Source organism: Ailuropoda melanoleuca, chromosome 16, assembly GCF_002007445.2.
Source record: "Ailuropoda melanoleuca isolate Jingjing chromosome 16, ASM200744v2, whole genome shotgun sequence".
Taxonomy (NCBI): Eukaryota; Metazoa; Chordata; class Mammalia; order Carnivora; family Ursidae; genus Ailuropoda; species Ailuropoda melanoleuca.
Window position 1 is genome coordinate 62,345,836 of NC_048233.1, and position 24,040 is coordinate 62,369,875.

The 24,040-nt window shown below is 34.2% G+C and overlaps 1 protein-coding gene across 2 annotated transcripts in view; it reads left to right on the forward strand.

Moving 5' to 3' along the window:
• The window catches only part of ELP4 (elongator acetyltransferase complex subunit 4), a 244,991-nt gene that overhangs the window by 40,747 nt on the left and 180,204 nt on the right, over positions 1-24,040 (forward strand). For both annotated transcript variants that reach the window (XM_011222740.3, XM_002917478.4), the window contains exon 4: positions 20,335-20,466. In XM_011222740.3, coding sequence (XP_011221042.2) covers positions 20,335-20,466 — 132 coding nt within the window. The remainder of the gene's footprint in view (positions 1-20,334; positions 20,467-24,040) is intronic.

Genomic DNA, 24,040 nt, shown 5'->3' on the forward strand with positions numbered 1-24,040 from the left:
AAGTATTTCAGATCCAACTTTGTTTTCCTTGTTCTGCCAAAAGTTGAGATAGCTGTAATAATGAAGTTAAAGAAATACCCCTTGTTTGGCCATATATACTACTGAACATTATTTTTATTCTACTTATCTTCAAAGTTGTAGTTTTATAATGATTCAGAACAAAAGTAATATGTTACAAATAATTAAAACTAATTTTCTGGTCCTTCTGTCATTCCAGTTTGCAAGTTTTATGCATGCTTAATACCTTATACATAACACACCTGCCCATACATTTTTACTTTTTCGAGCCTATGTAATATGTATTTTTTATTAAAACTATTTTGTTATTGTGTATCTTCTGTTCATAGTTTAAATACAAATATTTTAAGAGCCCTTTAAAGGCAGAACTGTGGTCAGACTGTGTTCCCTTCATTTCTTCGTCAACATTTTATTTGTTCAGAAAATTATGAGGCTATCTATATACTTTTCAGTGCTTACAACTCTGAAGTGCTAGTTGAGCCAGAAATTTGCTGTTTGACCCCAGGGTTTCACTCTTTCTTCTCTTTCCCCTCTAGCTACTTGTGAAAGCTTATTTAAAATTCTGAGTTCTCCCCTGGCAGCCACAGTTAGAGCTTCTTTGGCAAACTGAAAAGACTCAGAAAATCATGCAAAGGTTCAATACTGCTCCCAGTGACCTACATTTGTAGCCAGCTTTTAAAAGATGGCATGTGCCTTATTTTCCAACAAGAAAATGAAAGGTAAGATAAAAGTATAAAGGAAAATAAACCCACCACTCTGTCACTAGCTTGTAAGAACCATTTTTGGTATAACATTAAAATAAACACAAAGTTGAGGTTGGTATTTGTGCATCACCAACAAAAGAAAGGAATTTTGCATGCAGAAAAGTAGCCTAAGTCATATAGCAAAAATGCCATACTCTCTATGATGGAATATTTATCCTCAGAAGGTGAAATATATTTGGGATATTAGCTTAGGCTTTTATTTCTGTGATGTTGCTTAAGTAGCTGCAGGACCTTGCACAGGTCACTTATTCTTTCACATTAAGGTAGAGATAATTCCCTGGCTACCTTATTCTGGAATTCCAAATTAAAAATGAAATATTGGGGATTTTGTTTTCTAAATCTTAAAATACTCCAGGCCTCACATTTACTTTCAAAAATTTTATTTTGAACTCAAAAAAAAAAAAATGAGTGATTGTAAATGCTTGATGGATATTGTCATGTTCAAATGTTAAAATCTTAGAACTGTTTTATAGCACTTGTCATTCTTTGAAAAGAAGCCACACAAAGTGAGATTTGGGAATATTAGAAATGGAGCTCATTTGTCCTCTGAATACTTTTTCTGAAAAATATTCAGAAGAGAAAGTATTCAGTCGTTTTGGAAGGATTAAGTGATTTCAAATTCTTTAAAACCAGTCATTAAAACTTAAAAAAATTTTTTTAAACCAACTCCCCAAATTAATGAAATTGGCTCATTAAATGAAATAGTAAAGGATCCCATGAAGGAAGAAAGGTGCACACCATCAAGGATCATAGATTAAATAGTCTTTGAAGATTATATTCAAAAGGATAGCTTTACTGTGTGAAAACCCCAAAGAAGACAGGGCTATCTCTCCATTTAGTGTTGGGGTGATTCTTTCAGTGGCCAGTGTTTCTTTCCTGAAATTTTGTTTTGTTCATCAGAAACTGATGGGCAGTTGCAGAAAGTGGCCTTAATTCACCATAGTCATCTTTTCATATTATGTTATATTTGTGAAATTAGAGGTATTTGAAATGTGCTTATCAGCTTTGTAAAATAGTCTTACTACAGTGTGTGTGTGTGTGTGTGTGTGTGTGTGTGTGTGTGTAAAAGTCTGCTAGATTTCAAAAACAGGGTTGATGGTATTAAACTAAAGACTTAGATTGGAAGTGGAACATGGATCTAAGACTATGAAGTGAAGCATCTTACCTTTCTATTTCTTAAAACAGATTATAACAAGATACGATAGAATTTTTAAAAACCTATGTTATGGGGCGCCTGGGTGGCTCAGTCGTTAAGCGTCTGCCTTCAGCTCAGGGCGTGATCCCGGAGTCCTGGGATCGAGCCCCACATCAGGCTCCTCCACTGGAAGCCTGCTTCTTCTTCTCCCACTCCCCCTGCCTGTGTTCCCTCTCTCGTTGGCTGTCTCTCTCTGTCAAATAAATAAATAAAATCTTAAAAAAAAAAAAAAAAGCTGCCATGCTTAAAAAACAAACAAACAAACAAAAAAACCTATGTTATGCCTTTACCTTATTGCCTGTACTTCTCAGTGAGCGGAAAGAGAATTGTTTTTGTTCTATTAACACCAAATGTACAGCACAAAATAATTTTCAAGTTTAATAAAAATAAAGTGATAACCAGTTTCATTTAGTATACCAAAATATACTAAGGATTTTTGTGACATCTTCCATAAGCTGTGTTTATTTTGGAAAAATAAAAGAATATATGGCATCAAATGAATAAAACCAGTCACTTGTGTGCTCCTGAGCTAGGAATATAACTGATCTGGACCTCTTAAATAAAGATCATGCCTGATTCCATTACTAATTGAGATATCTTTGACAATAGATATCCCAAAACTTTAGAATACCTCTATTCCAACCTTGTAAAAATTCTATGACCTCTTGGGCCCCACATCAGGCTCTGCATTCAGTGTGGAGTCTGCTCAAGAGGTTCTCTCTTTTTCTCTCTCTCTCCCTCCCCCTTTGCCCCTCTCCCTGCTCGTGCTCTCAAATAAATTAAGTCTTAAAAAATTTTACATTCTCTAACCTCGATTTAATAATTATGTTAAGATCACTGTCACTATCTTAACTTCTACAGTAACTATATTTAGAAATGTTTTAGTTATATCAGGTTTTTAGAAATTGTCTTAGTTTATATTCAGTTGGAACATTTAACACTTAAAGGAATTACATAGAAATCCTTTGCCAATATAAGAATCCTTCTATAACTCAAATAATTATTTCATAACCTGTTTGCTCAGTATGGATTTTCATATATCTTTTTTTTTATGAAGGCAGGTTAATATATACCCTTATACAGTAAACATTTACTAAGGGAATTCCTGTACATGGTCTTATTAACTAAACCTGTTAAAACCAATGATTGAGTGGAGAATTTAGTCTACGTTTGAAAACATTTCACTGGGATGCCTGGGTGACTCTTGATTCCTGCTCGGGTCATGATTTCAGGGTCCTGGTATCAAGCCCCACATCAGGCACCATGCTCAGCTCGGAGTCTGCTTGAGATTTGCCCTCCCTCTCCCTCTGCTCTTCCCCCTGCTTGTACTCTCTCTCTCCTTCTAAAATAAATAAATAAAATCTTTTTTAAAAATTAAAATTGAAAATAAAACATTTCACAATATGTATTTTAATATATTACAAGGACCGCATTAGTCACCATTCATTATTCTTTCCATAACTAGGGATATAGATATAAAGATACATATACATGTTCTTTATGTTATCCTCCTCCTTCCTTCTGTCTTAGTCAAGAAAATTGAGAGATCTTTCAGTCTTCTCAGTACATTTCTGGTTTATATGTTAATCAGAAATGTGATAAGGATCTGTGGAAAAGCATTGAGAATACTGCTCTTATTCTAGTGGTTTCATTTTCTGTTTTTTTAATTCATGTAATTGATGTAGTTGCCAAAATAAAAGCATCATTTTTGTCAGTAGCTTAATTTGGGAGTTTAATTAAAATAATAATTATATACCAATGTGAAAGTATTTTTCACCCTTTCTTATAATATTGATTATTTTGCCCCCTTTACATTCAGGAGCAAAAATATATTTAAAAATTGCGCCAAGATATTCCCTGTACTGAATTTAGTTTGAAATATGGATGGACATAAATTAATTCACTAATTGGCAATCTTAAAATCCATAAGTTTAAAAACATTTTTATGTAACATAAAAATACATATAAAACATATGTATACCCACAGACCTTCTGACTTACTCCATGCAATCTACATTTCTCAATACTTGTAACAATTAAAGTAACCTCTCCCCTCATATTTTTAAATATTTAAATGGAGATAATGTGGAGACCATATCTTTAATAGGTGGATACTCAGGCTAGATATTTGGAGTACTTTTGTATTCAAATTATGATAATCAGTCAATAATATCTTTGAATTTGTTTCTCTTTCTAACTTTCAGAAAATAAATGTTCCTCAACTCCCCCCAAATCAGCAAAGTAATATACTTACTGATACAATATAATATACTTACTGATACATGGATAATGCTTAAGTAGTATTAATTATACAGTTACCAAAACCTGCAAGGATCAAAAGATTTTATTTTTAAGAAGGATTTCTCATGCTGCATGGATTATGTTGCTACATAATAGCTCAGTAGTACTTCTGCTGAATTGTAAAATAGCTTAGAGAGGAGTATGATGCCCATAGTTGGTGTAATGCATTGGTAATTAAGAGGGTGGGAGGTTAAGCTTCATTAACTGCTGAGGGATTGTATCTTGGGTTTTATTATGCCCTAGAGAACATAAAAAGTGAGAAGGGTCAAACTGTTGGAATCAGATTTTGCTTGTGCATCTGCCAAAACAAAGACCACAAAATAATATAGCAGTAAGCACAGAATGGCATGAATTGAAAAGGGAAGAAATATATTTACAGCATTTTATGGATAAGGATAAATGTTTCTGGTAAAAAAATAAATAAATACACCTAATTACTGGAGTATATTTTGGTATTGGATGTTTATAATAATTTGGTTTCATATAGGTTTTTTTGAAGTAGAATAAGCAGTTGTTTTTGTCCAAAGGTAGTGCCAGTTTCTTTTTCATTTTAATTTTCCAAAATGGTTCATCTGATTAAGAGAGAGAAATTTTAAACTTTTCATTGTATCTTCTATATAGACCTTATGAAGCCTGCTTTTTATTTTTACTTATTCCTGATCCTTGCTACCAAATATATGGGCACTGTAAGCACCATACTGCATAAAAGAACCAAAAACCTGATATTTTTTCTTTTAGGAAGCAAGGGTATATCAACCATGTAATGTGTTCTGTTGGCGCACTGGGTAAGATATCAAAGACTGGGGATTTTCAAAAATATAAGGAAGGACCTTGATCTGTGATCTGTTACAGCTGTAATCATTGAATATTTGAAAGCTTATTACTAGCATTCTCTTGTAAGACAGATTTAACCAAACATTAATTAAATTTTTTGTTTGATTAGATACAGACATCGCAACAAAAATATGGATTATAGCAATCATCATCTCTGATAGGGTCAAGGAGTCACTATGAGCAGGTTAAGTGATGGCACACTTCAAAAAATATAAGGCTTACAAATATAACAACATACTGAATACAAATTCTTACAGAATAAATTTCTGAATATTGAAACACTAAAGTATCAAAATATTTGGGGTGAGGGGGGTTGCCCGGCTGGCTTAGTCGGTGGAACATGGGACTCTTGATCTTGGGTCATAAGTTCAAGCCCCACTTTGGGCGTGGAGCTCACTTTAAAAAAAAAAAAAAATCAGAGTATTCTTTTTTTCCCCAAATTATTAGTTTTGGTGTATCTTTAAATAATTCATTTTCACTCGAATGCCGAATAGCAGTATTAAAAGCATTAAGACTGAATTTTCATATAATGGATTTTTTTTTTTTGTCAGAGAATTATATAGGACGATCTAACACTGTTGCCTTAGGATTGAGTTTTTTTTTTTTTTTTAAGATTATTTATTAGAGAGAGCACACACACGAGGTGGGGGGAGGGGCAGGGAGAAAGGGAGAAGCAGACTCCCTGCAGAGCAGGGAGCTGGACATGAAAGGAGCTCAATCCCAGGACTCAGATCATGACCTGAGCCGAAGGGGGATGCTTAACCACCTGAGCCACCCAGGCACCCCGGAATTGAGTTCTTAACTTCACAACTCTTAAAAACCACACAACTGACTCTTAATTTGCATTGATCAGTTTTTTATTTTCTGCTGTTTTTGTTCAGATTTCTGGCCAAAAGAATGATACAAATGAAAGTGACCAAGTGTTCACATAGGTCTAGCTAGGTAAATTACTAGCATAACATTTATTCTCACTATGTTGTGTTAGAAATTCTTTATATATTGATGGAATGCTTAAAAACAGAGACTAAAGGAATTTTGGCCCATTTACTGAAGAAATACCATATTTTATCCAATCTGAGATGCCACTGACCGCAAGATGCAACACTATTTTATTTACCACTGACAAAAACACTGCCGCATGAACTAAAACAGGATGTTGTCTTTTAACTTAGGCTTTTTATTTAATTATTTTTAAGTTTTCTTAGGCATTTATATTTTTTTAAAATCATATCACACTTATACATAAAAAAAGATAAGCAAAATATGCGACTTATAAAACTTCACATCATATTACTACTGTAATGAATTACTTTCTGATTTATAGTCATTGACCATCACCGGTTTTTCACAATTCATGTTTTTTCACATGATACTCTTCTCTGTATCATCAAGAACACTGATATACAGCATTTCATAAAAGATGCTCCATTCTTGCACCCAGATTTCATTCTAAAACAATGACATACAGGGGCAACTGGGTGGCTCAGTCAGTTAAGCATCCAACTCTTGATTTCAGCTCTGGTCTTGATCTCAGGGTCATGAGATCGAGCCCTGAATCAGGCTCTGGGTTCAGCACAGAGTGTGCTTGAGATTTTCTCCCTTTCCCTCTCCCCCCAACCCCACACTGCCTCATGCACTCTCTCTCTCTAAAATAAATAATTCTTAGGAAAAAATAAAATAAAACAATGACATCCATTGTGCAAGTATTGTTGCAGATGGCTTTCTTTTCAGTGGAAGTTTTCTGGAAAACCAGAATTTATATTCTTCCTTAATTGAGCTATACGTGGATTCTTGGCCAAGATATTGAAGAATTACATTTGTCCACTTACTCACCAAGAATAACAACCAGATTCTTACATATGCAGACAATGATAACTTTTATCTGCTTGACATAATATCAACTGTAAAATGTATCCTGATTTCAGAAATAATAACGTGAAAAAAAAGAGTCAGAATCAATGAAATCCAGTAAACATATACCTCAATTTTGAACCTGGGTTTTGGTGTGTTTGAATTACCCACTTCCCAGAAACCCAGTTATCACAAATCTTGATTGTCCTTGTTTACCATAATGCTACCAATTTAAAAATAATCCCCATTTTTAATGTGTTGATGTTTTCTTGGGAATATTTCTGTGTCCCAATGAAGTTGGAACTTAACATATGCTTCTTAAAATGTATTTCTTAACATATATTTCATTCAGCAGTATCATGCATACACAAGTGTTATCTTGCTCATTTGGGAAATATTCTACCAGGAGGAGAAATAATGTTAAGAAAAAAAAGAACATTTTACTGTGGTTAGGAGATATTAAAGCTGAGCAATCGGGAACTGGATATTTGTTTGTTATATGTTTTTCTAGAGTCTGAAATTTTTTCTAATCTTTTTGAAATACTAACAATAAGGGGAAATAATCCGATAATCAAGTTCTTCTAAGGAAGTACTTTCATCCTTTAAAAAGTAAATAGCCTTATTATGCTGCAAGAATATTAAGGAAATTTACCTTTGTTTTCAGAATCTATCAGCCCTATTTAGGTAATATTAAAACTGATTAATATAGTTGTAATTTTAAAAATATTTTTTTTTCCTCAGGATCCCTTTCACTGTATCTGGGATTGAATATTTATATCACACATTTGAATTTTAAATTTTCAGAGATATACTTTATTACAAAAAGTAATGCAGATGGTAGCAAAAAATTTAAGCAATAATAAAGGAATTAAAGTGAAAAGTAAAATTCTCCCCACCCATACCTTCTACAATCTACAGTTCCAGTTTTCCTCTATGAAAAGTCCCCAACATTGATTTGTATTTGATTTTTAGTTACTCCAGTGGTTACTATTATAATTATAAATTATACTCTTTGCCTTTTATTTTTTTATCCATTTTAGATTGTACTATTAATTCCAGTATATAAGATAAAGTTATCACAACTACCTTTTGCCGTCTCTTCTCCCTTCAACCTGTTCTAACTTACTTGCATATTATCAATGATTACAACTCAGTTTCTGTAACTGTAATTGAATCTTCAACTCTGTTCATAAATTTATTTTACAAGTTGAAACATTTCATTTAAATTAGATAAATATTTTACTGAATCAGTAAATCAGTATAACTGGACCCCTTGGAAAGGAAATGCCATCTTACGTCACTAAACTGAACTAGAGGAAAGGAATCATTTCTTACACTCCCTCAGTTCCTTAGTTTCATGTCACATTTTCAGTTCCTTCCTTTTTTTCGTGTTTAGCCCTTCATGTTCTTGTTCTGCTTTTTATTCTTTTACCAGCATTTCTTTTTCCCCCCAGCTTTATTAAGATAGAATTGACATATAACATTGTATTAGTTTAATGTGCATACAAAATAATGATTTGATATATGTATATACTACAAAATGATTGCTATGGTAAGTTTAGCTAACATCCATCACCTCACTTATTACAAGCTTTTTTTCCTTGTGATGAGAATTTTAAGATCTCCTTAGCAACTTTCAAATATACAATACAGTATTTTTTTAAGCTTTATTTATTTAAATAATCTCTACAACAACATGTGGTTCAAACTCACAAGCCCGTGATCAAGAGGTGCATGTTCCAACCCAGCCAGCCAGGTGCCCCAGCAACACAATATTAACTCTAGTCCCCATGCTGTACATTACATCCCCACGACTTATCTATCTTATAATTGGAAGTTTGTACCTTTTGGCCACAGTCACCCATTTACCCCACCCTCACCTCTGGCAACCACCGATCTGTTCTCTTATTTCTAGGAGTTTGGTTTCTTAGATTCCACGTACAAATGAGATCATACATTATTTGCCTTTCTTTATCTGACTTATTTCTCTTAGTGTAATGCTCACAAGATTTATGCATGTTGTCACAAATGGCAAGGTTTCCCTTTTTTATTGTCAAATACTACTCCATTGTGTATATATACCACATTTTCATTATTCATTTGTCAGTGGACACTTAGGTTGTTTCCATGTGCTGGCTATTGTAGAGAATGCTGCAGGGAACATGGGGGTGCATATAGGTCTTCAAAGATAGTGACTTTATTTCTTTCAGATATAAACTTTCAGCCGTGGAATTGCTGTATCATATGGTAGTTCCTTTTTAATATTTTGAAGAACCTCCGTATTTTCCGTAGTAGCTGTACCAATTTACATTTCCACCAGCAATGCACAGTGGTCCCTTTTCTCCACATCCTCACCAACTTTTATCTCTTATATTTTTGATGACAGCCATTCTCACAGATACGTAAAATAAAATTACCTTTTTATTTTCTGGTTGAGAGAAGATATGTAGGTCTTCATTTTATTATTAAATTATTAAATCATTACCAGTTTTTTATTTTTTATGATTTCTACCTCTTTATTGGATTCCTTTTTTAACAGCTGAATTACATCTTCAAATACTTTTTTTTAAAAAGGTTTATGATAAGTAAGCTTTTGAACTATTATATGCTTTTTTAAAAAAAAACTGAACTTTGTGCTTACACTTAATAGATAATTTTCCTCAATGAAAATTTCTTTTTTTTAAAAGGTTTTATTTATCTATTTGAGAGAGAAAAGAGAGAGAGAGAACATGTACTAGTGGGGAGTAGGGGTAGAGGGAGAAGGATAAACAGACTCCCCACTGAGCAGGGAGCTTGATGCAGGGCTCTATCCCAGGATCCCGAGATCATGACCTGAGCCTAAAGCAGACGCTTAACCAGCTGAGCCACCCAGGCGCCCCCTTAATGGAAATTTCAGTAACAGTTTTCCTCATACTTTGAAGACATTGTTCCATTGTCTTCTAAATCCAGGGTTGCTAAGGTATCTGAAATAATGTATTTCTTTTTCATTTGTAAGTAGTATATTTTCTCCCCTTTTAAAGCTTTCAGGCTTTTACCTTTATCCCTCAAATTATGAAAGGGCACGACAGTCTTTTTAATGGGTCTTTTTCCATTCAAATGGTTTAATTCTTCATACATCTTTCCAATCTGAAAAACTTTGTCATCTGCTCCATGAATGTTTAAAAACTTTGATTTTTAAATTAAATTTTGATTATGTAATTCACAATTAGTATGCATTCTCTTTTCTACAAGTTACATCACAAATAAAGTCCAAAGGGCTAGATAGTAAATACTTTTGGCTTTGCAGAGACTATATGGTCTCTGTTATAACTACTTGATTCTGCTATTATAACAAAGCAGTCATAAACAATTCTTAAACAAATTCCAATAAAATTTTGTTTCCAAAAACAGGCCCACAGGCCACTTTGTTGACTCTTAGAATACCCCCAAATCACTAAGGTTTTCTCCTTTATTGTTTTCTGAGAATTTATCATCCTTTCCCTATCAAATTGCCCTGGCATTTATGTAGAAAATGAACTGAATAAATATGTGGGTCTCTTTTTCAACTTTTCTTTCTGTTCCATTGACCCATGTATCTGTCTTACCTGGACTTTATCATTCTGTTTTTATGATATGTTCAAATCAGGTATTTTTAAGTCCTCCAACTTTCTTCCTTTGCGTAGTTATGTCTATTATATAGCTTTTGCATTTGCATACAAATTTTAAATTCAGCTTGTCAGTTTATATGAAAAAGTTGGCTAGAGTTGTTTTTTCTTCCTCAGTTATTTTTTCCCTCTGTCCTTTGTTTTTGATAGTTTCTGTTGCTATCGTCAGATTCATTGATCTGTGGTTTGCTCATATCATCTCCTCTCTGTATTGTTATGAACTTACTTCCTTTTGTTCATTTTATGTTATTTTAAAGAAATTTTTGGTTTTAACGAGTTTGTTTGTAACCAGTGCTAAGATAAATTATATTTTCATTTCTGTCAAGTAAATTTTATCAGATACAAGTTACCACTTTAAGCAAAGTAAACAGCAGTCTTAAAGACTTGGAGGTAGAAATCTCAGGACTTCCTGAGTAAGCACACATTATCCACTTTGTAAGATGATAATATGAAATAAAGTTCAAAGGCTATATCAAAGTTATATCTTTGTCATAAATATATATAAAGTTATATCTTCTTTGTGAGCAATTTAAAGAGTTAATTGAGAGTTCTAGGGATACATTCTGCCAGGAGCCAAAAAATGAATTAGCTAGTCTAGAATGAATGAGAAAATAATTGTAGAGAAAGTAAGGAGGTGGAGAAGCTGAGAGAAAGGGAAAAAACAATGAAAGATGATAACCTGCTTGCATAAACTTTGAGTTTGATATACAGTTGAACATTCAAATAGAATATCCAGAACGCTGGTAAAACTCTGGGCCCAGAAATTGGGGGAATGATTGAAAATAGAATTTGCTAGCCATCATTTCTTTCTCCATCAAACATTTACCGAATGCCTACTATGTGCCAGAAACTATGTTATGTACTGAATGCTTTTGTCCTCCCCCTCAAATTCACTTCCTTTCAGCCTAATAGCCCCAAAGTCTTAGCTCATTCCATCATCAACTATAAGTCTAAAGTCTCATCTGTCATCTAAATCAGGTATGGATAAGACTTGAGGCATGGTCCATTCTGAAGAAAAATTCCTCTCCAGTTATTTAACCTGTGAACCTGTCAAACCAGACAATTATGGGCTTCTAAGTACAATATAAATCAGGCATAGGATAGACATTCTCATTCCAAAAGGGAGAAATCAGAAAGAAGGAAGGGGTGATATATTCTAAGCAAGTCCAAAATTTAGCAAGGCAAATTCTGTTAGATTTTAAGGCTCATGAATAAACTTCTTTGGCTACATGCTCTGCCTTCTAGGCCCATTGAGGTGACAGCATCACGCTCCTTTAGCTGGACAGGACACCACCCACATGACTTGGTTGGGCTGCAGTCTCGCCCTTTGAAACCAAGATTGAGGCAGCCATGCCCCCCAGGCTGGTGGCACTGGGCCTGTGGTAGGAGTGGCATCCTGATCACCTCTGAATCACCTTTGGGATCTTTTCTACCATTGTTTTTTGCAGGATAGCTCATGTTTGAAACCAAGTTGTTCAATGGTCAAGTCTGTAAAATCCAAGAGTCCAACTGCCTTCCTTAATGGCATCCTGCTTTGTCTGTAGTTCAAACTGGCAATGTTTCTGCTGATATAATTCTTCTATTCCTGGCTTCTGCTGAGATGACTGGTTAAGTCCGTGAGTCACACTCAAGATCTCTTTATCAAATTGTTGTTCAGCCATACTCTCAGTGTTCTCTTCAGAACAAGCTTTTTCATTTTTTACAATATAATATAGGCTGAACATTTTTTTTTAAAGATTTTATTTATTTATTCGACAGAGATAGAGACAGCCAGCGAGAGAGGGAACACAAGCATGGGGAGTGGGAGAGGAAGAAGCAGGCTCATAGCGGAGGAGCCTGATGTGGGGCTCGATCCCATAACGCCGGGATCACGCCCTGAGCCGAAGGCAGACGCTTAACCGCTGTGCCACCCAGGCGCCCCTAGGCTGAAAATTTTTTGAATCTTCAAGTTCTGGTTCTTTTTGTTTAATAATTCCTTGTTTAATTCATCTCTCTCCTTTTGCATTTTACTATAATCAGTCAGAAGGAACCAAGTCACACCTTCAAAGCTTTGTTTAGAAATCTCAGCTAGGGAGGGAAAACTGTGGGAAGTCATCAGAGAGGGAGAAAAACCATGAGAGACTCTTAACTATAGGAAACAAACTGAGGGTTGCTGGAGGGGAGGTGGGTGTGGGGAGGGGGTAATTGACTGACAGGCATTAAAGAGGGTATGTGATGTGATGAGCACTGGGCATTACACGCAACTGACGAATTATTGAACACTACATCTGAAACTAATGATGTACTATATGTTGGCTAATTTAATTTAAATTTTTTTTAAAAAGAAATCTTCTCAGCTAAATACTCAGTTTTATTGCTCACAAGTCGTACCTTCCACAGAGTACTAGAACACAGCTCAGCCAAATTCTTTGCTACTTTATAACAAGCAGTGCCTGTCCTCTAGTTTCTAATAATATGTTTCTTATTTACAATGGAGACTTACTGGAATCTCCTTTATCATCCATATTCTAGCATGCATCTCAGAACTCTTTCAGCATCTACTGATTACCCAATTTCAAAGCCACTTCAACATTTTTAGGTATTTGTTACAACAGAACCCTATTTTTTTGTACTAAAATCTGTCTTGGTAAGCTTGGGCTACCATAACAGAGCACTATAGACTGGCTTAAACTATTGAAATTTATTTTCCTACAGTTCTGGAGTCTGGGAAGTCCAAGGTTAAGGTGCCGGCCAATTTAGTTTCTGTGGAGGACTCTTCCTGGCTTGTAGATGACTCTTAATATGTTTAAGCATCCTCACCCTGGAGACCTCCATCCTTCTACTCCAACTGGACTGCTTGTTCTCTAGGCAGACCTACACTGTTATTATTCTGGCACTTTCATTTATCATCCTAACAACTACTCTGACTTTTCTGGTAGTAGAGTACATCCTCTAGTGAATTCAGAGTGAATGGAGATAGAGGTGCAAGGTGGTAGAGATTTTAAACTTAGCATGTCTGCAGTTGTCTTGATTTCACTCTCAAATTTAATGAAAACAACTTTCCTTCTGAAAAGTCCAGATCCTGGAAGTTTTTCAGTTATTTTCCTTTTTCCCTCTTGTTCTGAAGTGTCAGAATTCTATGCTTTGGTATATGTCTATTTTCATTTATAGTTTGAATAATCAGGATTTTAAGTCTATATCTCCCATTTTTCATTTCTGGAAATTTCTCTTAGGTTACTTCTTTGATACTTTCCTCTATTGTCTCTTCGTCTAAGAAATCCTTTTATGGTGTCAACCTCCTGGACTAATTCTCTAAAAATTTTCTTTTCTCTCTCATTTTCTATCTTTTTAAGAGGTAATATAGCATAATGGCTAAGAGACTCAGTGATAGGGACGCCTGGGTGGCTCAGTCAGTTAATTGGGAACCAACTATGTGCATGTGTTGGGGGTTCTAGGGGTATCTCACTCTTCTGTATGAAGACTTTCAGTACATTACCCTGTCTTCAATATGATGTCTCACCCTTGCCCTCTATCGTGTTTCTACTTCCTGTTTGTCTGATTTGACCTCTCCATTTCTCTTACACAGTTGGTGAGGAGTAGTATCCTGACTTTTAGTGGAAAATAGGGGATCTGAGGGATCTTTTTTTCTTAAAGATTTTCAACCCATCCTACTTTGACACAAGAGTGTTGCTCCTTGCTTGCTGAAATTACTGGTCTTTTCTGCAAGTATGCCAGTTGTTAGGATTTGTTAAAGTCATGTGGTAGAAACTGTGGTGTTTATGTTTATTTTATTATTTTTTATTATTTTCTATGTGTTTTATATATCCCCTAGAAAAATAATAATTTGAGATGCAAGGCCTTATGTTATAAGCAACAGCATTTATCATAGCATTCTCAGACTACAAACAACCTAAAGGTACAACAGTAAGGAAATAATAAATTCAATTTTAATTAAGTCATGTAATATAATATTATACAGCCATTGATAATCTTATTTTTGAAATGTGAGAATGCTCACAATATCATGTTAAAAGTGTAGAATAGAGGGGAGCCTGGATGACACAGTCGCTTAAGCATCTTACTCTTGGTTTTGGCTCAGGTCATGATCCTCAGGGTTGTTAAGATCCAGCCCCAGTTCAGGCTTCGTGCTCAGATGGAGTCTGCTTAATTTTCTCTCTCTCCCTGTCCCCCTGCCAAGTGCTCTCACTCTCAAAATAAATAAATAAATCTTTTTAAAAATGTAGAATACAAATAATATACATTATCATATGTATAACAGGCAATATGCATTTTGTCATATGTAATATATATAGATATGTATATATTTTTTTAAAGACTGGAGGGAAATACTTGAATATGTTCAGAGTTATTATTCCTAGGTGGTAGGTTAATAGGTAATTGTTTACTTTTTTATATGTTTCTGTATCTTGTAATTTTCTTTGTTGAACATTTACCACTTTAAAACCAATTGCTTGGGGCACCTGGGTGGCACAGCGGTTAAGCGTCTGCCTTTGGCTCAGGGCGTGATCCCGGCGTTATGGGATCAAGCCCCACATCAGGCTCTTCCGCTATGAGCCTGCTTCTTCCTCTCCCACTCCCCCTTCTTGTGTTCCCTCTCTCGCTGGCTGTCTCTGTCTCTGCCGAATAAATAAATAAAAAATCTTTAAAAAATAAAAATAAAATCAATTGCTGTCCAATAAATACTGATTTTTAAAGGGGTAGTTGGGTACTTTTTTTTTTATGGTGAAGAGATGTTTCTTTCTTTAAAGTTTTTATTTTAATTCCAGTTAGTTAACTTACAGGGATATATTAGTTTCAGGTGTACAATATAGTGATTCAACACTTCCATACATCACCCAGAGCTCATCACAACAAGTTAACTTCTTAATCCCCATCACCTATTTAACTCATCCCTCTAGAGTACAGTTTTTCTAAGTTGAAAAAAATGTAGTGAAAAAAGAGTGTTAAAAGAATTTTTGTAGGTGATATAAGATAAAGGAGACTGTAGGAAGGACAGGGAGGCATACAACTTTTTTAGGTACTGAAAAATCTCCTGGTTTTAATTTTAAACAATTAAGTTGTGATGTTTCCTTAAAATCCTACTTGATATAATTGTAAAGTGTATCATTGACAATTGCAATAAACAGTTTAAGTTGTTAGATGAATAAATAAATACATTTTCCCATTTTCTAGACCTGCACTAATCAATAAAATTTTCTGTGATTTTCTCTCCTTGCACCGCCCAATTAGAGTAGCTATTAGCCACATGTGACTATTGAGCAATATGGCAATTAAGGCACTGAATTTATCATTTTGCTCAATTTTAATTAGTAAAAGCTTAAATTTAAATAGCCACATGTGGATTGGGGCTACTGTATTGAGTCAGAGTCCAACCCAATGCCATAAATTTATAAAGTCCATTTCCAAATAAAAGTCACCATTCAATGTTCTTCATCCTCACACCCAGAAACCAAAGAATTGTCATAATCTTACAAAGATAATTAGGGCTGGTGGTTTCAAACTAAAGCAAATGTTTCAGAAAGCAACACTGAACTGGTTGTATAATCTAAAACCTAATAGTATATCGTTTCCTAAGCGAGAAGAAAATACTCACTGAATCAACTAATGTGAACACAGGAAGTTGGCACTTTGTGAAATCTCATAAGAAAATAAAGAGTCCAGGTCTCCTAATGAAGATGGCATTTAATTTTGCCTAAGCTCTCCTAACAGGAAGGTACAGAAAAATAGGTGAATAGCAAAATACTCAGCCCTCAAACTTTAACTACAGGGAAAAACTCAGTCTGGAAGAAAATATAACCCAAGAACAGAAGGAAATTCCTTCATAAAAGATCATAAAAGATTTACAGAAGAGTTTAATAAGAACATGACTTCAAAAACAAACAAACAAAAAGAACAAGCATTTAATATATCACCAAAATTTTTTAAAAAATGAGTAAATAAAAAGGGTAATTGCAGAATTAAAAATACAAATTGACTCAAATAATATTACCCAATATTAAACAGGCTTGCAATAGTCACAGTGCAGTTAGAGAAATGAGATTAAAACAGTAAGTGAGAATATAATTACAATATGGAAAATATTTTATTTAATAAAATTAAATTTAAGTAGCTAGTAGCTACTATATTGGACAGGGCAGGTAAAGAACATTTCCAACATCACTGAAATTTCTGTTAGTTGGGGCTGGTCTAGAAAATGGTAAAACATTTATTCATCTAACATCTAAATTGTTTACCATATGATATTTTACAACTGTCAATGATACACCTGATATTTATATCAGTAAGGATATATTCTAGTTCAGTATAGAACAGAAAAATAATTTTAAACATCAGACGCAAAAAATTTTATTTGAAATTTGAGATCTTCCGCTTAAAGGGACATCCAGTGTTACAGGGGAAAAATAATACAAAGCAATAGATATAGATATAGATATAGCCTATTTAAGTTATTAAACTGCAAAGATGAAGAATTATTTACTCATTCAGGCAGAAAAAGCTAATTACCTACAAGAGTGGAAGGCTTCTGACTTCACAGCATCATTCCTTGTCCAACGACAGTATAACAGCAATGTCTACCAAATTCTAAGCTAGTGAAAATATTATTAAATATATACAACCAATGTATTGGTTGAATAAAAAAGTATTTGAAAATATGATCCATGTATTTACTTCCTCACAGAGAGCTTCATTAACTACCCTATGTAAAGTAACACTTCCCATTACTCTGTATTCCTTTCCTCTTTTTTTTTCAAGTTCATATCGCTACCCTTCTGGAATGTACCTCCATTAAAGCAGAGACTTGGTTTATTTTGCTCACTGCTTCATCCCTGGTACCTTCTTGGCAATGTTAAATGAGCGCAGGTATCAATTTTTTTAAAAACTCAAGAATGGCGGAACTGTGGTAAAAGCACCCATGGTGAATGCATTTCAGCAAAACCCTAAACAAAATAACTCTGTGTCTGGTGCAGACAAGAATGCAATTCTGTAAACCCTGACAACATAAAGATAATAGGGGGAAAAAACTAAACTTGGGGCTGGGTGAAAGGTGCTACGTGCCAATTTCATTGTTTTTTGTAGGAGAGAAGGAAAGAGAAACTGATTTCATCAAAAACTGAAACCCATGAAAAGGAGCATAGTGACTCTAACATTTCAATGTGCTTCATAATCACATTTCTAATTTTAGAAAAGAATGTGTCAGGAAATAATATCTCTCAAAAGTTGTTGATCAGTTCAACAATTCTTTCAATTTTACTTCATTTTTGTTCTATAAAGTAAAATGTTAATTTTTCAACTATTAATAATATTTTAATACCTACTATTTTTATGGAAGTATTTTGTCTAGCATAGCCATGTATATATATAAGTTTATGCTAGGAATGCTGTTTACTGAACAATTATTATGGGGAAGTTTGAGTTTATAATTTTTTAAAATTTTACACCTTTGTCATAATTCTAACTGTGTTTGTATCATTGTTGCGTCTCCTTATTATGGGTCATATTCTCCTGTTCTTTTCCATGCCTGGTAGTTTTTTAATTGGCTCCAGATATTGTGAATTTTAACATGAGGAGTCCTGGATATTTTACATTCCTGCAAACATTCTGGAGGTCATTTCTGGGATTCAGTAAAGTTACTTGGAAATGTTTGATCACTATGAGGCTTGCTTTTATGCTTCATCAGGTGTAATGAGAGCAGCTTTTTTTCTAGGGCTGATTTTGCCTCACTACTTAGTGCTCCATAAATTACAAGGTTTCGGTGGAGACCATGGACTTTTTCTGGTTCTGTCTGAGCTGCAGAAATTGTTCACCTTGCTCCTTTTGAGCGGTTCTCTCACCAGTTTTGGGTAGTTTTCTTATGTCCATGTGCTGATTAGTACTCAGGAGATGCCTCTACAGGGGCGCCTGGGTGGCTCAGTTGGTTAAGCGTCTGCCTTTGGCTCAGGTCATATTCCCAGGGTTCTGGGATGGAGTCCCATATCGGGCTCCTTGCTTAGTGGGGAGGCTCCTTTTCCCTCTGCCTGCCGCTCCCCCTGCTTGTGCATCTGCTCTCTCTCTCTCTGACAAATAAATAAATCTTAAAAAAAAAAAAAAAAAAAGTTGCCTCTCTCTTTGCTCCCTTCTTCCCCTGTACTTTGCCGCATGGCCTCCTTGAATTCCTAGCTTGTCTCTTCAACTCAGGAAGACTGTTGGGTTCCTGTTTTCTGCATTCTGTCCTGGATATTTCCTTTTTTTAAATTCAAGTATAATTAACGTGCAAGTTATATTAATTTTAGGTGTAGGATGTAATGATTCAACAATCAGTACATTGCCTTACTATTGTCAACTCAAAATATGTGGCTCTGAGTAGTAGGTTAAGGCAATTATTTGACCAGATTTCTACAATCAAATGTTTATTAAGTGCTTAACAAGCAGCAAGCACTGTTCTTCGCATTTCACATTTTTTACTCATTTATTCTTTACAAAAACCCAATGAAATGAATGCTGTTATCGCTATATTTCAGATGATGAATAGAGACATAGAGAGGTCCAGTAGGTGGTAAGGGTAACCACAGACACAGCTGTTAGTGTGTAAAGCCAAGATTTGGACCTAAACAATCTGGTTGCAGAATTCAAACTCATAACTACTATACTGTATTGTACCATATGCCTCACAAATATTTATTTCCATTGAAAACATAAGTTATTTTATATTTTGTAAGATACTAATGCTTTGGTGGGAATGATGGATTCAGAGTTTAAGTGATATAACTAGTCTCTAATACAAGCATAAATTAAAGTGTAGTTCTGTTTGGAGGTCTTTTAGAAGATAACTAAAACATGATGGTTAATGTATTTTCCAGCTGATTAGTTGACATGATTCTAAGCATAAATAAATTTGATTTTGCAAAGTAAAAGTTGCAATTTAGACTAATTTATGTCATAGCACAAGATTATGTTTACTAATCCAGCACCCCACATTATCTTTATGATTTTTGCTAATATAAAAGGCAACTATAGTATGTGCTTTCCTTCTCCAAGAAACTTAGTACTTTTTCTTTGCGTTATTTCTGTAGTTCCTCTACACACATACACACACACAAATGTTTTCCATATTTTTTTTATAGCTACTGTCTGGGTCAGCTTCCAGAAAAGAAAAGATAAACTTGGACTTCAATGTCTCTACTTAATGAGATTTTAAACTCTGTTTTCACTTTTAAAAGAAGAGACATAGGCTCGCGGGTACAAAACTAACATTTGATAAGGGCAGAATAAATGTCTTATTGTTGTTACTTCATCAATTATTTAGGTGAATGAGTTTTTTGAATTCTAGTATTACAAACCAGTAAACAGATTGCACACGTGCTTTATTTTTACCTTGCAGCAGACATAACAATAATTACATGTAATACATAAATGCTAATTCCAGGCTTTGCTTTAAGTGTGTGTGTGTGTGTGTGTGTGTGTGTGTATAAAGATCATACCTCTTGTTGCAATAGCATTTGGTTTTTGATAGTATAAAAATTTGAATATTTTCTTTAAATTCTAGTTCATTGCTAAAAAAACTTCATACTATTTTATATACCATTTTCCTCTGTTTCAGAAATAGCCATATTGTTATGACTGTATGCTTCAATCAATTTTAAGGCATCAAGGTCTTGGAAAGTTCTAAAATTGCTGATATTATAATTTAAGAAAATGGTCACGTTTTTTAATCACAGATGCTCAATAATGTGTCATTCTGTTTTCTTAGGAACTTCCTGCACCGTTACTTGATGATAATTGTAAAAAAGATTTTGATGAAGATGTATGTAATGATAAAACACCAGACTCTAACATTAAGATGAAAATAGCTTGGCGTTACCAGTTATTACCCAAGATGGAGGCAAGTCAACATACAAACTATTTCTAAAATTTGCAAATGTATTTGTTTTCGTTTTATAGAATCTTTTGTGGTATACCTGTTATTCTTTAAATGCACTACAATGTATTTTTTCTTATTTAAATAACTAGATATTTGTAGAGTATTTTATCAAGATGACATTTCTTAAAAAATTAAATTATGGCAAAATTTTTTTTACCAAAATAGACTTCATTTCTTCCATAATTTCCATATAGAATCTTTTATTCTAGGGTTATAAACCAGAGTAAGTGAACTCATTAAGCTATTTCTATCCAGCTTCATTACCTGTAAATAATCAGCTTAAAGTGGCAATTCTTTGGAATTACAGTTTTTATTCCTATACGTTTTCTATCATTATATTTTCAAACTCAGCCATTTGATAACCTCATCTGTCCAGGATAGACTAAGATACAGGAAATGAAGGGAAAATATCAGTAAATCTGCCCACTAAAGGTTACAAACTTTGCTCCTGGTGAAGGCCCTGTTCATTTATTAGCTCCTTTATTTGATTGTTTACTTATTCATTTTTCAGAACACTTTAATGTCTACCAGAGAGAAATTCTAATCTGAATAAGACACAATACCCATAGCCTACCCTACTGTCTTCTACACTGACATCACTATTACCTTCCCAAGGACAGATACGTTTGTAACACTCCTTAACTATAAATGCCTAATTTGGTAGATTGTTTCCACTGCCTCCTTCTAAATGCATGGCCGACTGTCAATCATAGAACCCTTCTGCCAAGCCTAGACAACACCTTAGAATTCTCTGCAATATTCTGTGTGGTCACTACCAGTTAATACGTAAGAGTTAATAAGTGAGATGAAACCTGTTAGCCATTATAAGCCTGAAATATGAAATACAAACTTCTTGAGATTGTATATAAGATCTATACAACATAATCCAAGCCTACCTTTTAGTCTCCTCCTGTGTGAATATAAAACACCATATCCACCCATCCTAATGGAGTTGCTCCTTGTAAATTGCTTACATTTCTGCTGGTAATGCTTTTCACTTTCTTATTCACCAACTCAGCCTTCTCCATGTGCAAATATTACTACTCTGACAGTTTTGCATACATAATTATCTAGTTTCTTATTTTTGTGTCCATAGCACTTCATGTATTTTAAAGTACTTCTAACATTATTTTGTGGGTAATTGTTGGTATAACTCTTTTCTCCATCAGACAGAATTCTCTATGAAGGCAGAGAGCCTGTTTTATTTTCTCTCATATCTCCAACATCTATATTAATTCTCAATAAATATTTGGTGTGCAATAAATGTATTTGTACATTTATACAGCCAGCAAATATTGAGTAAGTTTCACCTGTGTGTTAAGTATAAAATATGGTATAATAGGTACATATTAAGCAATGATAAATTGTTCTAATTTAGACGGGAAAGTTACTTGAATAATAAGATTTTTAAGCATGATTTAAATGACTGTGAAGAAACTACAAACTGAAGCAAGGATATTTGCAACTGATAGAATAAGGAATAAATTTTCCTTTTATACAAAGAACTTCTAAAATGAATAAGGAATAGTCTACCAACCCAATTTTTAAAAATGGGCAGAAATATGTAAAGGAAATTTAGGGGGCCCTTAAACATACAAACACAGATGCCCAGTTTCAGTTACAATAAGAGAAATGCAAATTAAAATTGCACTGACCAGGGGCGCCTGGTGGCTCAGTCAGTTAAGCGTCTGTCTTCAGCTCAGGTTGTGGTCCCAGGGTCCTGGGATCGAGCTCCACATTGGGATCCCCACTGAGCAGGGAGTTTCTCCCTCTGCTGCTCCCCCTGCTTGTGCTTTCTCTCTCTCTCTGTCAAATAAATAAATAAAATCTTAAAAAAAAAAAAAAAACTGCACTGACCTGCCAGTTTTCTCCTAACAGGTTGTCAATAACCTACAATGTTTGGTGGCACACTAAACTAGCAAGGGTGTGGGGGAAATAGGGAAATAGTACTTTCATACTTTGCTGGCGGAAATGTAAATAGGTACAATTTCTGTGGAGGATGTTTTGGTAGTATCCTTCAGAATTACAAAAAACACATACCCTTTGATCCTTTTGGGGACTTACCTTAAGAATATATTTACTCATATGTAAAATGAATACATGATCTATTATGTAGCATATTTTTAATAACAAAAGATTTGGAATAAACTAAATGTCCATCAGTAAGCACTTGGTTAAGTAAATTACAGTATTTGTATACAGTAGAAGGCCATACATGTGTATTTAAAATAGAGGGAAGCTCTGTGTAGTCAGTTGTTGCGGTCATAGCCTAGCTGGGATGTGATTAAGAACTGGGTATAAGAGGCCAGAGTAGATGGAGTTACTCTGCTTAGGAAAATGTGAGTAGAGTGAGAGAGATTAAAACAGACAAGGGCTGTAGGACTAGCACTTGAGAACCCTAATGGCAAAGAACTTCATTCATGTCTTTGAGCTGGCAGTTTCATTTAAATTCCTGAGCTTAATGGTGACTCTTTTGTAAAGAGTCACTATATTCTAATTTTTCTCCTGGTATGTTCTGAAAGGGTCAATAATGAACAAAACCTCTCAGTTAAATTTAGCTTCCTTGTAGAGACAATATGCTAGTCCAGTTGTTGGTTATATAAATCACTTGCATCTTGCATTTGCTTTATTTTCACTCTAATCTCAGCTGTGTTTTAGTTTTTTCATTGGTCACTAACATTCTTCAGGTGAAATTGTCAGGGAAGATGCAAATAACTGAAACTTTAAGCCTTTTATTTTTTACTGCTTGTTACAAAATCTGTTTAAAGTGGGGGCAAAAGTTCTTTGTTTCTTACATTGTTTCTTTATATATTATAATTACAAATGCTATTCCTGCTCCTTTTACATATAAGTAAGTAGTCCTTATTCCACTCTTCTTTTTAGAGTGTGGTATGCCTGCAGTTGTTTTGATTTTATCTATGGAAGTAAACTTCTCCTCAGTGGTCACATATTAACACATAAACCCAGTGATCAGTTTTCAAAGTTTATAGTTTGTTTTAAAAATTGTGATCTTCTTACAATGATCTTTCGCAGATGACTTACTCTCCCATTTTCTTGAGTTCTCCACAAAAATATCACTTAATCAGGAATGCATTCTTTTCTCACTTTCTATAAAAAAAAATAAAACCAGTCTCTCTCTCATCTCCTTTCACTGTCTTATTTTTCTTCAGGGCACTTACCATCACCTACCAGATAATATCATCTGTCTCCTCCTACTGGGCTGCAAGCTCAATGAAAGAAAGGGACTTTGAATATCTTGTTTTACTGGCATATAATGGGTGCTCAATAATTATTTGTTGAATCTGCAAGTGAATGAATTATATAGTATGTGAATTAAATGCAAAACTGAGTTAAGTTGCATTAATTAATACAAATAAAATAATAGCTTATTTTGAAGTTACTGTCAATGGTCGAACTTAAGTTTATTAATATTTATAAGTGAGCTCTGTCAAGTTTACAAAGTAGAATCTTCTGACTTCTTTGCTTTTCTTTGAAATATCACCAGCATGTATATTTGCCTGTCACGGAAATTTTA